At 43.8% G+C, this 15,069-nt stretch overlaps 2 protein-coding genes across 4 annotated transcripts in view; one reads left to right on the forward strand and one right to left on the reverse strand.

Moving 5' to 3' along the window:
* Raver2 (ribonucleoprotein, PTB binding 2) overlaps nt 1-15,069 on the forward strand; it is a 116,592-nt gene that overhangs the window by 71,107 nt on the left and 30,416 nt on the right. Inside the window, exons 11-12 of one of the 2 annotated variants that reach the window (XR_003377389.1) lie at nt 708-853; nt 10,156-11,885. Coding sequence is in view for 1 of the 2 variants with exons in the window: in XM_005353463.3 (XP_005353520.1) it covers nt 708-853; nt 10,156-10,302 (293 nt within the window). In the remaining variant the exon portion in view is untranslated. Of the gene's footprint in view, nt 1-707; nt 854-10,155; nt 12,068-15,069 lie in introns of those variants that run through there. The other variant, XM_005353463.3, reaches the window with a different exon arrangement.
* Jak1 (Janus kinase 1) overlaps nt 12,107-15,069 on the reverse strand; it is a 115,108-nt gene continuing 112,145 nt past the window's right edge. For both annotated transcript variants that reach the window (XM_005353464.2, XM_026781827.1), the window contains 3 exons: nt 14,524-14,641; nt 13,979-14,089; nt 12,107-13,193 (listed from right to left, as the gene is read on the reverse strand). In XM_005353464.2, the coding sequence (XP_005353521.1) occupies nt 13,098-13,193; nt 13,979-14,089; nt 14,524-14,641 (325 nt within the window). In that variant the 3' untranslated portion in view covers nt 12,107-13,097. The remainder of the gene's footprint in view (nt 13,194-13,978; nt 14,090-14,523; nt 14,642-15,069) is intronic.

Here is a 15,069-nt window from a genome sequence, read left to right on the forward strand (position 1 = left end):
TAGCTGAGGAAAGTGTAAACTGCAAGGAAAGGATTTAATATACATTTTTGGCATTTTACAAAGTATCCTCTTGAGCATTAATTATCATTTTTCTGAATCTAGGAAAGTGTTCTTCTAATGTATCTCTGTGCAGCACACTCTTCTCACGTAAAATCGACAAAGACAACTTTTGCCTTAATAAGGGTGTTTAATTTGCATTTTGTATGCATTGGTGTAGAACAGCGGTTTTTAACTTGTAGGTTAAAAATATGTCAGTTCATATCTGTATGGTTATATATCAGATGTTTACATTATGATTCATAACAGTAGCAAAATTAGTTATGAAGTAGCAATGAATTAATTTTACGGTGTGGGGTCACCACAACGTGAGGAACTGTATTAAAGGGTCACAGCATTCGGAAGGCTGAGAGCCACTGATATAGAGTATCTGTCTGTCTGAGGTCGGGTGTAGAGCTCAGTGGTAGAGTGCTTGCCTAGCATCCCTGAAGCCATGGCTTCGATTCCCAGTACAGAAAAAGAACAGAAAAAAATTTATTATTTTGCCTATATGGCAAGCTTCCATTTTTAGTTACTGAAGTAGATGACGCAGTGTTTAATTCCTCCTAGAGAAAATAAGTATAAATATACATTAGTAACCTATCTGAAACAGGCTGTGTTAATGTTTTTATGCTGTTTATAATGCTGTTTGGTCTTGCTTTTGTCTTTAGCCACTGCAAGTAAAGGCACGCCACACAAGACTGGAATCGCAAGCAACATTCTGGATGCAATCTCTCAGGGCTCTCAGGGAAGCGAGTCCCAGCATGTCCTGGAGAAATGCATCACTTACTCGCCACCTTTCGAGGATTATGCCCAGGTAAAGGACGCGCAGGCCCTGATGATAGGGAGAGAAACCTGACACCACTGAGTGTGGGAATGGGTCTACTCTGGCACTATGAGAACCCAGGATAGTTATCTCTTTCCCATCACTTAAAATTTGGGAATAGGTTCAAGAAACTATTTAATACTATTTTAAACCAAATATTTACCTCTTATGGTTTTAATCTTGAAACTACAGCCCTTATGCCACACCCAGCCTGTCACCTGTTTTTCGGTGGACGTAGCCACAGCCATTCATTTACATATTACCTATGGTGCAGCCGTACCCAATGGAACAGACTTGCACAGCTTACAAGGTTAAATATTTATGCTACCTGACTCTCTCCTGAAAATTCTGCTGACCTCTGTTTTACGAGAGTATAAACCTTAAGAACCCAAAGGGGAGAAAGCAGCCTTCATCCTTCATCATTGCTGAGGTGGAGGAAATGTTTGGCAGCCCGGGCTGACCTCAACTCAATGCTCAGCCTCTGGAGTTCGGGCCTTATCTGTGTATACCACTGCACCCAGATGTATGCCAAAGCCACAGAGCATAAAAGAAGAGCCAACCTCCAGGATCTTTAGGTTTGTTCCAGGGCTCCTGTGGATACCCCACCTGTGGATGCTCAGTTCATATCTGTACGGTGTCACGTATGCAGTCTTTCTGGGCAAATCTCCTTCACGCATTGGAGCTCTGTAGATCACATATGATAGTTAATGTGTTGGAAATGCGATGCAAATACACTGTGTTGCTTAGGGAATAATAACAGAAAAAGCCGCATGGTTTTGGTGCGGGTGCAGTTTTTCAAATATTTCCAACATACAGTTGGTTAAATGAATGATTACAGAACCTATGAACATGGAGTATGATTCTAAATTATGTCCTAAAGATAAATTAATATGATGAGGTAGTGGCCTGCTTAACTTAAAAAAAAAAAAAACAAAAATGGGGTCAGAGCTGAAGTCATGAGGAAGACATTCTCACTTCCTAAGGTTCTATCTTTGTTCATGGATACAGTAATGACGCAGATAAGCACACTGGAGATTGATTATACGTAAGGGGCAAAAGTTAAATTATTGGAGGTAAAGTTATTATGAATATACAGTTGTGAAGATTAGAAACAACCAAAATATTCAGCTAAGACTGAGTAAGCAAATTATGTTGTTTTTATCATAAATATAATTCGGAAATTTAAAATGATGTAAAATAATGTGTAAACATATCCTAAAATCGTCATTAACAGTCACAAAATGTGGTTTGTATAGGAGAACAAGGTGTACTTTTCAAAGCAGAAGAAACAATACATTTTTAAGAATCTAGCAAAGGTGTGCATTTTAAGCATCAAAGGAAGTTCCCACTGGTCTGTACTGAGCTTTTCATTGGAGTGTGACATTTGAAATTCGTCTTCAACTCTGCTAACTCGGTTCTTAGATGGTGGCGGTGAAGCTGATATGTGCTGTGTGGGGTCTGTACGGAGTCGGTTACTCTCCTGTGGAGAGGCTCTGAGGTGGAGCTTGGCATCTCCATGCTTTGAACACTTGTCACTTCCTTTGCAACGTGTCCTAGTCTGCTTTCCTGTCACTGCGATAATCACCAAGACCAAAAGTGACTTGGGGGAGAAAGGGTCTACTTGGCTGGTACTTCCAGATCAGAATCCATCCTTGACAGAAGTCGGGGCAGAGGGACCTGGGATCAGAAAGCCTGGAGGGAAGTCAGGATGGAGGGACCCGGGAGCAGGAAGCGGGGAGGAATGCTGTTCACTCTTTGGCTAGCTCAGCTAGGTGTTTTCTATAGCTCAGACCCACCTGCTTAGGGATAGTGCTGTCCACAGTATACTGGACCCTCCCAAATTCATTATTAGTAAAGACAGTCTCTTACAAACTTGGCCACCGGCCAATCTGACCTAGGCAGTTCTTCAGTTGAGGTTCCTTCTCCCCAAGTGACTCTAGGTTTTGTCAAATTGACAATAAAAACTAACTAGGCTGGGCAGTTGGTAGCATACACCTTTAATCCTAGTACTTGGGAGGCAGAGGCAGGCGGATCTCTACGTGTTTTGAACCAGCCAGATCTAGTTCCAGGGCAGCCAAGACTACGCAGAGAACCTCTGTCTCGAAAAACCAAGCAAACCAGTCACCCCCACCCCAAGCTTGCCAGGACACAGTGGTAAACATTTATCATTATCACCAGCATTGACAAGGGATTGAGCCAAAGGTTCTGTACATATTAATTAGGCAAGCACACTACTCTTGAGCTATATCCCAACTCAGTTTTTAAACATCTTTTAAAAATAGTTGTGGGATTGCACTTATATTAGACTATTTCTTATTTCATTTTTCTCCCATGCCCGTGAGTTCTGAACGACCCCGTGAGTTCTGAACGACCCCCGGCCTTTTGCACGTGGAAGAGCACAAAGGTGTAATTACCGCTCTGTATTTCTGCAGTTTGCGAAGGATTTCTCAGACTGCAAAGTCCGTGTTGCTCTAGTTGCTCCCAGAAACTGTTTTAAGTTTTTATACATAAGGACTGGGAGAGATGGTTGTGTCAGATACTAGATAAAATAATTTCTCTAAGTAAAGCTATCACATTTAAGAATTTAATATTTGGTGTATATGAAGTTATTGTCATAAACCCCTGATAAAATCTGGAGTAGACACTGGGGAGATCCGGGCAGGTGAATTCAAAGCCAGCCTGGTTTACAAAGCAAGTTCTGGGACAGGCAGGGCTGTTACACAGAGAAGCCCTTCTCAAAAAAAACAACAAAAGTCTGGAGTAGATTTGAACAAGTAGCCTTTGTTGGAAGTATTGGAGAATAAGCGGTAGAAACTGAAGGGAGTCAGGTCCTGAGAGAGGAATTCCCTTGATGACAGCCATGTTTCTGTGACTCTGCCATCTCGCTGGCCTGCGGAGTTACAGAGAAAGCTTAGGACTCTTGGGTAAGTTGTAGAGGGAGAGGTCCTGGAACAGGAAGCGCATGGGTAGGAGCACCCATGAGCGCAGCCCGAAGTCATCATGGAAAGGGGGCCCAAACGCCCTTGGCTGATCCCTGAACTGTGTAGTGATGATGGCATTACGTTTTACCTGAATGTACATTGCCGTCCATCGGGTAGCGTTAGCAGACTGCTCAGAGAACTGGAAATATGTCAGTAGTTTAATCTGATAAATCCTAAAAACATTTGTTCAAAGTATATTGTATAAAAAAATTTTAATTAAACTTTAGAAAGAGGATCTAAGTGTTGAAGGAACTCTGTCTAGACATTAACTGACCACGTGAGCTAACAGAGTACAGTTTGTAACAGCCATGCCTGACGAGTTTGGACTTTTCACAAGTTCAAGCTAATAAACAAAACAAACGAGGGGCTTATAGACTCATTGCGGTCGTATTGTTTTATTTCAAATGATCTTCATTTCAACAACAACAAAAATCAATAGAAATGTAAAGAAATCATAAATTTAAATGCTTCATCTTTAGGAAGCACACTACTTAATGGGGATTAGGAGGTGTGGCCTTGTTGGAGGAAGTGTGCCACTGGGGGTGAGCATTAGGGTTTTCTAAGCTCAAGCCAGGCCCTGTGTCTCCCTCTTCTGCTGTCTGCTGATCTAGATGTAGAACTCTCAGCTCCTTTTCCGGCACCATGCCTGCCTGCCTGTTGCCCTGCTTCCCCATGACAGTAATGGACTAAGCCACGAAAACTGTAAGCTAGCCCCAGGTAAATGTTTTCCTTTATAAGAGTTGCTGTGGTCATGGTGTCTCTTCACAGTAATGGAACATTGACTAAAACACCCGTATAGGAAAAGCAGGCAATACAGAAGAATGCTCATGAAGTATCTTTGATGTTGGACTTAGGAGGCAATGGTATAAAACAATCCTGAAGAGCTAAAGCAAATCACACATAAAGAAAGACCTTAGGTCGTGTGGGAGCCATGTTGCTCCAAACATGGTGTCCACAGAGGAGAGGATAAAACAGTCAGATGGAAATTTTCAGTTTGAAAATTATAATAAAGCAAAGTAAAAACTTGGTTAGTGGACAGCAGCCGATGTCAACAGGGAGAAGAGTGACAAGGATGGCATGCAGGTCACTTGAGATGATCCCAGCCAACAAACGGGAAGGAAAAAGAACCTTAGCTGTGTGGGCAAGGGCATGCTGAAGCATCAGGAAAAATTAGCATGGCTCAGAAATCCCGAATTGCTCTCTGACCAATAGTTTCACTCAAGATGTATATGCTCAGGAGAATTTGAATGTGTCCACACACCAGTGTATGCACTGGTGTTCATGGCAGATTATCTGCTAACAGCCAAAAGGGAAAAGCCCAATTGTCCACCAGTTAGCCAGCAGATGAACAGTAGAATATTGTTCAATGGATGGACCTTGAAAGTGTGCAGAGAGAAGTTAGTTACAGAGGCCTTGTTTATGAGGGTTTGTGTGAAATGTCCAGAATAAGTAATCTGTACAAAAAGTCAGTAGATTAATGTTTGGGGAGCACAGAGGAAGAACCAGTGGGGGATGTTGCTGTCACTGTGAGAGGGCGCTCTAGAGTCAGACTCAGTTCGTCCAGCTCTGTGCTTAGAGAATACTGGACTCTGGATATACATCTAGATGTCTATTTGAAGTTGTATGCATGGGAGCGGGTGCCTGCAGGGTGTGTCGGATCTCCCGGAGCTGGAGTTCTGGTCAGGGGGAGCTGTCCAGAGTGGGTGCTGGGAACTGAACTTAGGTGCTCTGAAGAGCAATATGCACTCCTGACTGTTGAGCTGTCCTGCCAGCCCGTGGACTCCGGTGTTTTAGAAACAAAGCTTAAGTGTACTAAATAGAGATGCATATTTACTATACTAAATAGAGGATGCATATTTACTAAACAGAGGATGCATATTTATCATACTAAATAGGGGATGCATATTTACTATACTAAATAGAGGATGCATATTTACTATACTAAATAGGGGGTGCATATTTACTAAATAGAAGATGCATATTTACTATACTAAATAGGGGATGCATATTTACTAAATAGAGGATGCATATTTACTATACTAAATAGGGGATGCATGTTTACTAAATAGGGGATGCATGTTTACTATACTAAATAAGGATACATATTTACTTAGTATTTTGGAGGTTTTTGAAGCAGACCATGAAAAATGAATGTTAATTTAGAATCTAATGGCATTATCATCTGAAGTATCTTCTTAATTTAGGTATATACAGTTTGAAATTTCAGATTCTGAGGTAAAGATGAACAGGTCTGTCTGCATCAGATGGCTGTTAGAGCCCCTGTTACAGGAGACTGAGCCAGCTTATTAAATATTTAATACTTTAGTGTAACCTCTAATTATAATCTGACAAATGACAAATAGAATATTCCTTCCTGCTCCCTTGTACTCAAGTAGAAAAAACTCAAGTAGGCCAACACTTATCTGTGACTTTTCAGCATGACATAGTCCCTAGTTTCAGTAATATGAAGGATAATTTAGGAATTCCTTCACTGTTTTCAGTGATGTGGGTTTTTCTTTCCACACTTGGCTTGCTGGCAAGAGTCCTCTGCACTGCGAGCTGTAGTCTTGGGTTTCCCTAGCTACAGGGATCTTTGCTGCCGCGAAGCTGGCTGCCCAGCCTAGGGAATCAGCCACAGAATGTGTGATGAGTTGGGGTGGCACAAACCCAAGAATAAACAAAGGCTTGGAAGAGGCTGGGTCTCTCCGTAGAGAGCATAACGCTGCCCCCTAGTGGCCAAATCGTGCAAAGGCATATCACACTGTATAGCCCATGACACCACCACCATCTGCAGACCCATATAGATAGACCTTTCAGAGACAACTCATTCATTTGTACAATTAAATGAACTTAAGGTGCATAGCTTACAGCTTGTGGGCACTGAGACTTGTCCAGTGACTTTAAAAATGTGGCACAATGACTTTTGGCAGGTGAACTTTGGGGCAAAGATGAGAAGTTTATAGACAACGTGTCACACAGATGCCTGCATGTCATACAAAGTCCCCAATGTAGGACTAGCAAATGCAGAGACGTGCGAGGCAAATATGCTTGCCATGTTAAAGGAGCGAGCGAGAGAGAGAGAGAGAGAGAGAGAGAGAGAGAGAGAGAGTGTGTCCAGACAGGAGAGGCCTGAGCAACATGGAAAATGAAGTCACAGTGGGTGGGGACAAGACAGACAGGTTAGGACCTTACTAGACCCATGTATTTACTTAGAGCTGTATTCTAAGCTGCAACTGCAGAACACAGCAAGGTCAGCGAGGAGGCAGTGCAGTGCAGTGCAAATAGAAACGCTGCTGAATGGCTCTCAGAGCACAGTGGCTGACTGGGAGCAAAGCAGTTTGGGAAGGTTGAGGAAACAGGATGCTGAGGGTAGTCTGGATGGCCCAAGCTTTGCGACCTGGAAAACTAGAACTGTCACTGGCCGAGTTGGGTAGGACTGTGGGTGGAATGGCTCCAGAGGGCTGGGAGGAGGGTTGGTTTGCATGAATGGTCCGGGATAATATTGCTACTGGTTGGTCATCATGCAAGTCTGGTCGTGGTGGGAGGAGGACACTGGGGGAAGTGCCAGATTGGTGTCGTTACAAATGTGTGGTTGGTTGAGATCAACAAGGAGTGAGGGGAAAGGAAGAGCCCAGCCGTCATCATTCTGGATTGCTCATTGTCTTGGTGAAATAAACCATCTAAGAGTGAAGATGGTGGGTTCCCCCGTGGGAGGTCGGGGGGGGGTGGCGAGTAATTCCACCCGGGACTACCCAAGCCCTAGGGGACCTCCATGAAGTCATAACCACAGTGCTCTGAAAGTCTCAGCATTGTAATTCCAAAGATCAGAGTCCTGGGAAGCAACATGAGAGAACAAGAGGGGAGGGCCGTGCTGAAGGTGAATATCTTCTTGAAAGCATCCACACTGATGGGCAATGATTCTTTGGAGAAGGTGAGACTGGGTGCTTAAAGCGTTGTGGGGCATCTTGATAGGGAATGTATACATCCTAGTGTAATTTCACCGAAGTAGAAGGTTGTACGTGTGCGTGTATGTGTGTGTGCGCGCGAGGGTGGGGCTACTTGTCTTTATATATACCAAATGGATGCAGGAGCCTTGGAGGCCAGAAGAGGGTGTCCGATCCCTTGGAACTGGTCTCCGATGGTTTGTGAGCTCAATAGTGTGGTTCTGGGAGCCCTTACCATGGAACCATCTTTCCAGCCCACAATGGTTTGGTTTGTTGACACAAGATCTTACCATGTAGCTCTGGCTAGCCATAAATTCAGACATCCTCCTGCCTCTGCCTCCTGAGTGGTGGGATTGAAGGTATTAACACCACACCAGTCGGTAGCAGGTTACATCATAAATTCCCTGCTGCCCTGGGATGCTGTCCTAACCCTAATGAGCTAATGTGTAGAAAGTGCCTGGATGTGCTACATCTTCAGGCTGAGCTACTGGCTCCCAAGGCTGCAGCTTGTGCAGCGTCACTGGACCAGACTGAGCTGTTTAAAGTGCATTTGACATTTTTTAAGATGTCATGAGTCATGATGGCAAGTGTCTTTTCCCATTGGGCCATCCCACTGGCCCCTCTCCAGAGTCTGCTCGGGGAGAGTGAAGTGTAGGTAAAGCCCAGGGCCCAGGTCCTCAGAGTGAAGGGTGTGGTGAGCGAATGGAGGCGTGAATGCTGGGGACAGACAACAGAAAGTTGCTTCATACACTTTCCCTCTTTGTGGCTATTTTATTTTTCTTACTCATTTTTAGTTGAGTTTTTCCCAGAATACTGACCTTTGCTTCAAAAACCTCAGCTGTTATTCCCCGTTTCAGCAGTCCTTACAAAGCTAGCCATCTTTGATGTACTCTACAGAATGATCCTTCTCACACTGCTATGGAGGTCACTTCCCATTCTTACCAGTGTTTTTCTGTGCAGCTCTGACATTCGTGCTCATCTCTTTGATCTGTTGATTCTCCGGATGATACAGAACTATCTGAATAAGAACACCCAGTGTCTAGCTGGTTTGGGAGAGTAAGATGATCTGGAAGGGGATACTTGAGGCCCTTGCTTTCTGGAAAGGATGACACATGGGGTACCATGCAGCGTGGAGGGAGGGAGGAGCAGCAGAGTTCTGCCCACTGTGAGAGTGTGTCTTGCCCCATATCTTTAGGGAAATCTTATAGAATGGGTTGATGGTTTGGAGGAGGAAAAAGATTGATTCTGCCTGAAGGGTTAACTGTGTTAGTGGCTAAGGTCCAGCAAGCATCTTTGGACAAAGGTATTGGAAGATGCTGAGGCTCAATGGCAGACAGCCAGGGAAGAGCTGTATGCATTACCAGCTGTCAACATGTGTAGACCAGTCTGGTTTCACCTGTGTTCCTCCCTGCCCCACACACTCCGTAACTTCCAAGCAAATGCGAATTAGCATTTGACTGTGAATACTCCCTTAGACGAGGTTGTAAGAGTAAGAAGTACCAACAGAGGGAGCCCGGCTTTTCAGTATTCTGTCATTCAAGATCAAACCCAAGACAACTGTTGTGCCAGTGAGCAGCTCGTGAGCTCTCACGCCTTTTCTTGACAGAACGATAGAGGAATAGAGCCCTGTGAAGCAGCCTCTCTTCTAAGATTCCAAGACACAGCATGTGCGAAGTCTCCAGAGTTTGAGAGCTGCCTACTTCCTCATCGGCTGTTCTCACGCTGTGTACCTGCCTCAGCAAGCATCTCACACTTTATGTGTAGGGAAAGGTCACAGGCTGTGCTATACAATCTCACTGTACCGATTCCGATGCCTATGATGGGAAACATTAGGCCCTTTCTGGACCAGAGTCTCTGGAAGGGATCTTGGAAATCCGATTACTTGGGGCATCAAAGTTTTGAGATCTCATTACTCTCATTGCCATCATTTTCCCTGACATCACTCAGCCAGTTCTCCTTCCCAGTTGCTAGGCAGACTTGCAGATTCCTCACACAGGCCCATTTTTGACCTCCATCAGGAACCCTGACACTTGATGTTGCTCTTCGGACTCAGGTGTGAGCAGGGCCAGTTTCCTTCTCCCACGTCCCCTGACCGAGGTGAGGACTCAGAGGTCTGCTTGTAGTTTGTAAAGGCCCTAGATGTGGCAGATTGTGGTGCCAGGATGGAATACGGTCTCTTGCATGTTAGGTTTCTGCTCTTCAACTGAACCATACCCCCAGCTCTCTGCAGGTGATTTCTATAAAGATTTGAAAGTCTGATTTCCTATATCAAAGGTGTTTTTTTATTTCTTGAATTTTGGTATAATAATAATCTATAGTGACGCCAACTCAGAATGCTTTCCTTACAGACATTCTTACTTTCTCATAGGTATCTTCTTTGAGAAATGAGAAGCGAGGCTCCTCCTATCTCATCTCTGTCCCAGAAGGGGGTCCAGTAGAACTCGCTGGCCAGCACCCTCAGGACACAGGAGTGAGCTACACAGAAACCTACTTGAAAAAGAAGCGTGTGTACTGAGCTCCGTGTCTCCTGCCCACTGCTGCGGTCCTCTGCAGTGTCTGCTGCTCATCGCTGCCTTAACTTCATTCACACTAGCCATATCCTTTCGATACGGGTTTCTGACTTCCCAGAATGAACTGTCATGCAGCAGGCAGATCAGCCAAATACGCAACTAGCAATAAGAAACGTCACTGGTCAGAGGGCATTTTCCACTAGCATTAGATGTGTCTTAATCCCTGTGACAACAGTTCAGCTCACTGGAGAATCAGCATTCCAATAGTCCTTGTTTTGGGCTTGGGAACAATTTTGACATCATAAAGTCTGAAGCAATAAATGGAAACAGTGTTTTGTTTCCTTAGCCTTAGAATGAAATTCTTAAAAGCCAATGTGCATTTACCTTACTCTCCCTAAGAACAATCTCATCCACAGTCTTGAAGGACCTTTCCTCAAACTGCAAGGGTGCTGGTACAGCCAGACAGATGCTTGTCATGCAAACCCCATTAGCTTGACACCAGTCACAAAATACCAACCCAGTGGCAGAGTGACGTCACTTCAGATGCTTGACTTCCAAGGTGTCATTTACCACTTACACCTTTTGTGGAAAACAGTACTACAAGGTTAGTGAAGTACACACCAGGGCCATGTGTAGTCCATGCTGCCCATGAATCAGTGACTCCATTTCGAAATGCCTGGGGTAGAGAAACAAGAAACTGCAATTTTAATGTCCCCATGACTTTATTTGGAACACAGTGAAGCTCACTCATTTACACACTGTGTACTTTTGTATCACAGCGGGAACTGAGTATCTTCCAGAGAAGCACAGAGCCTGCAAAGCCTGGGACATTACTCTCCCATCCTGTATACATAGGTTTGTGGCTTGTCTCCCTATTGCTTTTATCTTATGGTCACATGGCAAGGAGCCAAGGTTTGTGTGCCATTTCATAGCATACAGGAGTGAAGACAAGGCTGAGACTCAGCAACACAGCTCCCACTGACGTTTCTAAGGGAGTGTGTGGGACAATTCTGAGCTGATAAAGCTCTACCTCACTGGTTTATTATTCATTCTCTGGTAGTGAAGCTGAAAGATACATCTATTTAATCCAGGTTACTTCAGAAAGAGTGTTTGTCTTTATTAATGTGACTTTGGATCTCACCATTTTCTGAAGATCTTGGTATAAATTAGAAACCTCTTTCCATCTAGAAGTTTGTTTGTTAAGAGACTACAGCTGATGGAGTTTGGGATCTCAATGATCCTACTATATAGGATCAGATCATTAAAATATTTTACTCGGGATTTATCAGTTTTGACTATGATATAGATCTCCAGCATTAATTAAGTCTAAAACTGGTACATGTTATATGCTTTATAAAAATTTTACTTGGTCTAATTTATTGTATATACCAGCTTTTATTGAAAAATGACAGCTAAGAAGTTAAGACAATCCTAAGCAGACTACCTATCTATGGCTGCCCAGGAAGAGGCACACAGCAGACTAACGGCTTCTCCAAGCCTGCACAGCCCCTTCCTTTTGCTGCTGCATTTAGTTTCTTCAGCATTTACAGTACAGGAAGGATAGCAGCTGCTACAGTGGAGCTGTAAGGTGAGGAAACTGAGAACTGAAAGATGCTCTGCATCACAGCACATGTGGGTCTGCCCATTATCCCTGACAGGAGATGTGCAACCCAAATGATGTTAGTACAAGGTCATTACAACCAACCCCGCCCCCCAAAAGTCTATGCTGTTATTTTTCTTTGTTAAGCTAATGGTTTGAAATGCTTTCAAATTGCAGACTTAAAATTAAAAGGCATACGCACGTGAAGGCTTTAGTATGTTTATTTGTATAAAGAGTAAACAAAGTGCATATAGAGCGGGCCACAGGTTTGACATGGACAGCAACTAAATAAATTTAAATGGCAACTGTACTGTTGCTTCTAAAGAGATCTTGAATCCTTGGGGGGGGGCTCAAAAGGTGAAAAAATATCAAACAAGTATTAAACAGCATTAATAAGTTTGCCAGACTCTTGGTCATGAAGAACTTCATGGTTTCACATTGAATCAGAAACTGAACATTATCGATTACCTACCTATCTCCAAGCAAACTGAGAACTGCCTAGTGAATTCTAAACTCCAGTCTGTTGTTCCCCAGGCTGAGTCTTCTCTTGGTAGTTTTGCAGTATGGGGTGATGGTCAGAACAGTGATTAGCCTTTGTAGATGGTATTGTATTCTGTTTGTGGTACTGTGATAGCTTGCCGGCAGGGATAGTTATGAAGGGGTATGCACTGACATTTCTTAAAGGCAGGTGTCATAGCATCTGGGTCAGAGGAAAGCAGGCCTAGTTGAAGAATAACATGCAGAGTGTCTATGCCAGGTTCTCCCCACAATGGGTACCAGTGCTTAGCCCCTGCACAAACAGCTTGAAAGTGCAGTCCTATTGGAGAGCAGGCATAGACTCATTAGGTGGCACTTCCTCAATTGGACCATCACTGTGTAGATACTGAGATTTCAGGGCAAGGGAAATTTTCAGCCAAGTCCACCAGTTTTTATCTAAGATCAATATACCAGCAAAACAGCGCCAAAAGTCCTTTGCTATGCAACTGATCATCTAATCTTTCCAAAAGGAGTGCTTAGGCACATTCTAGTTTGGTTGTCATTACTTTTCACTAAATTTAAGCTGTGACATATGCATGTACTCAGATATTTGTTGAGTGGCTTTCTCGGCAGAATATAAACTTTTTCATTTTAAAAAAAGTTTTTTAATGGCTTGGGAGAGAAGGACTTGATAAATGGGAATTTAAATGTTACTCATGCTTCTTATTTTAAAAGTGCTTCAAATCCTTCGATCAGGCTCTGAAAGGTTGTCCGATTAGATGGCTGGAATTCCCAGCATTTTCTCATAAGCTGATAAACCTATGAAAAATAAAAGCAAGAGCAGTACAAATAATGTCAGATTTGTGAGATTTACAAAAAGAGATGCTGGAGAGATGGCTCAGTGGATGAAGTACTTGCCCCACAAGTATGTAACCAAAGTTCAGAGCCATGACACATTTACAGAGCAGAATCAGGAGGGCTAGCTTCAAGGAGACCCTGCCTCAGTAAACAAAAACCAGAGCAGTCAAGAGGACACAGCATCAGTCTCTAGCATCTATATGCACCCACATATTTGAAAACATGTATACCTGTGTGCATACCACACAAAGACCCCCCCCCTCCGAATTATTGAAAATAAGGCGGTTTCGAACTTAATATGACTACAGAATGGAATATTTGGATAATTTAAAGTACAGCAAATGATAAGCTGTATAACCCTTTCACCACCATAGTGCCTCACTCTGACCATCTAGAGAGCCTAGGGCTGAAAGGCTCAATCCAGTTTAGAATACAGAAAACTTAAATGCTAGTGAGATGTGTTTACACAAGTAAGGAAGGTGGACAGAGGGGACAGCTCCATGAGGGGAGCCTTGCTTGAGCATCACTATTGCCTACCCCAAGAGAGATTTCTCTAATATCTTATGTGGATGATGGAAACAGTCCTCTGAAAGAGCAGCAAGTACTCATATAACCAAGAACCAACTCCCCAGTGCAGGTTATGGGTCTTCTCTCCCTATCCTACCCCCTCCCCCATTCCTGCTGGCTAAGTCAAGCTATAAAACATTACAAAGCAAGTTTCTTTCCCATGAAGGGGACATAGGTACCTCGTCAGGACAGTTGGGCGGACATGGCAGGCGCTTCCCTTCTTTCAGAGTATTCACAAGCCGTGTTACTGTCATCTGACCGTGAGTTGGGCCTATCATTTTCAGGAACAACTATGTAAAATAAAACCAAACAAAATAAAGTGAAGATCCCAGCCTAACTAGAAATTAAAACCACAAAGCTTCTCTCCTCAAAAACTTCAAATGAAAATCTAAAATCCTCATTTGCTCTTGAGGATCAGTCTATGATCGACATCTGTGGGGAGCAATCACAGCTACAGTTAAGGGAAAGCAAAGCTCTACCCAATGTTCAAAGCATTCATTCTCTCAAGGTGCCCTCACCCTAAAGATCTGGATCATCTTAAGAGATTCTGGACTTGCGAAGGTAAACTCTTCCTGACCATGACAAACCAGGCTAAAAAGAACATGGCCATAATAACCCTCTTTGAGTGGCATACTGATGAACTCCATTTAAGAGCAAAACTTAGGAGAATAGGTGCTTTTTCCGTTGGGTGCTGGCCTCGGGTGAGGCGGCAGTTGGCACTTACGGCCATAGGACTGAAGTCTGAGTCGCAGTAAGTCAGCAGCTCGTGCAGTGTCACTCCAAAGGACCAGACGTCAGAGGCGATGTAAAATTTACACTGGATTAAACATTCCGGAGCGTACCTGAAAGGGATGCAGGGAATAAACCTTTATTTCCTCCAAAAAATGACAGAATACCTCAGGAAAGCCATTTCTCTGGGTTGTCGAATTCAGACTACACATGCATCTGAGTGAATGGAGTACCAGTCCCTCCTGCTGCCACAGTGCACATCTGACATGAAGCGGCAACCTAGAGGCTCACAGCTGTGCTCCTCTTGTCCCAGGAGACAATCTTCTGGGGAGGAAGCAGGTCCTTAAAGACTAACCCCAGGTTACAGCCCCGCAAGCTCAGAGCTAGCATCCTCCCAGTGTCACTACTGGTGAATGATGCCCAGGTGTCAAGGCATCCCAGAACTAGTTTCTTGAATACTCCAAATTCACTTACCAGTGTCCCAACCACTACTCCCCAGGCGTGTGGCTCCTACATGGGCTGGTGAAGCAGGTAACCCAGG

This window comes from Microtus ochrogaster, chromosome 10, assembly GCF_000317375.1.
Source record: "Microtus ochrogaster isolate Prairie Vole_2 chromosome 10, MicOch1.0, whole genome shotgun sequence".
In the NCBI taxonomy this organism is placed as follows: Eukaryota; Metazoa; Chordata; class Mammalia; order Rodentia; family Cricetidae; genus Microtus; species Microtus ochrogaster.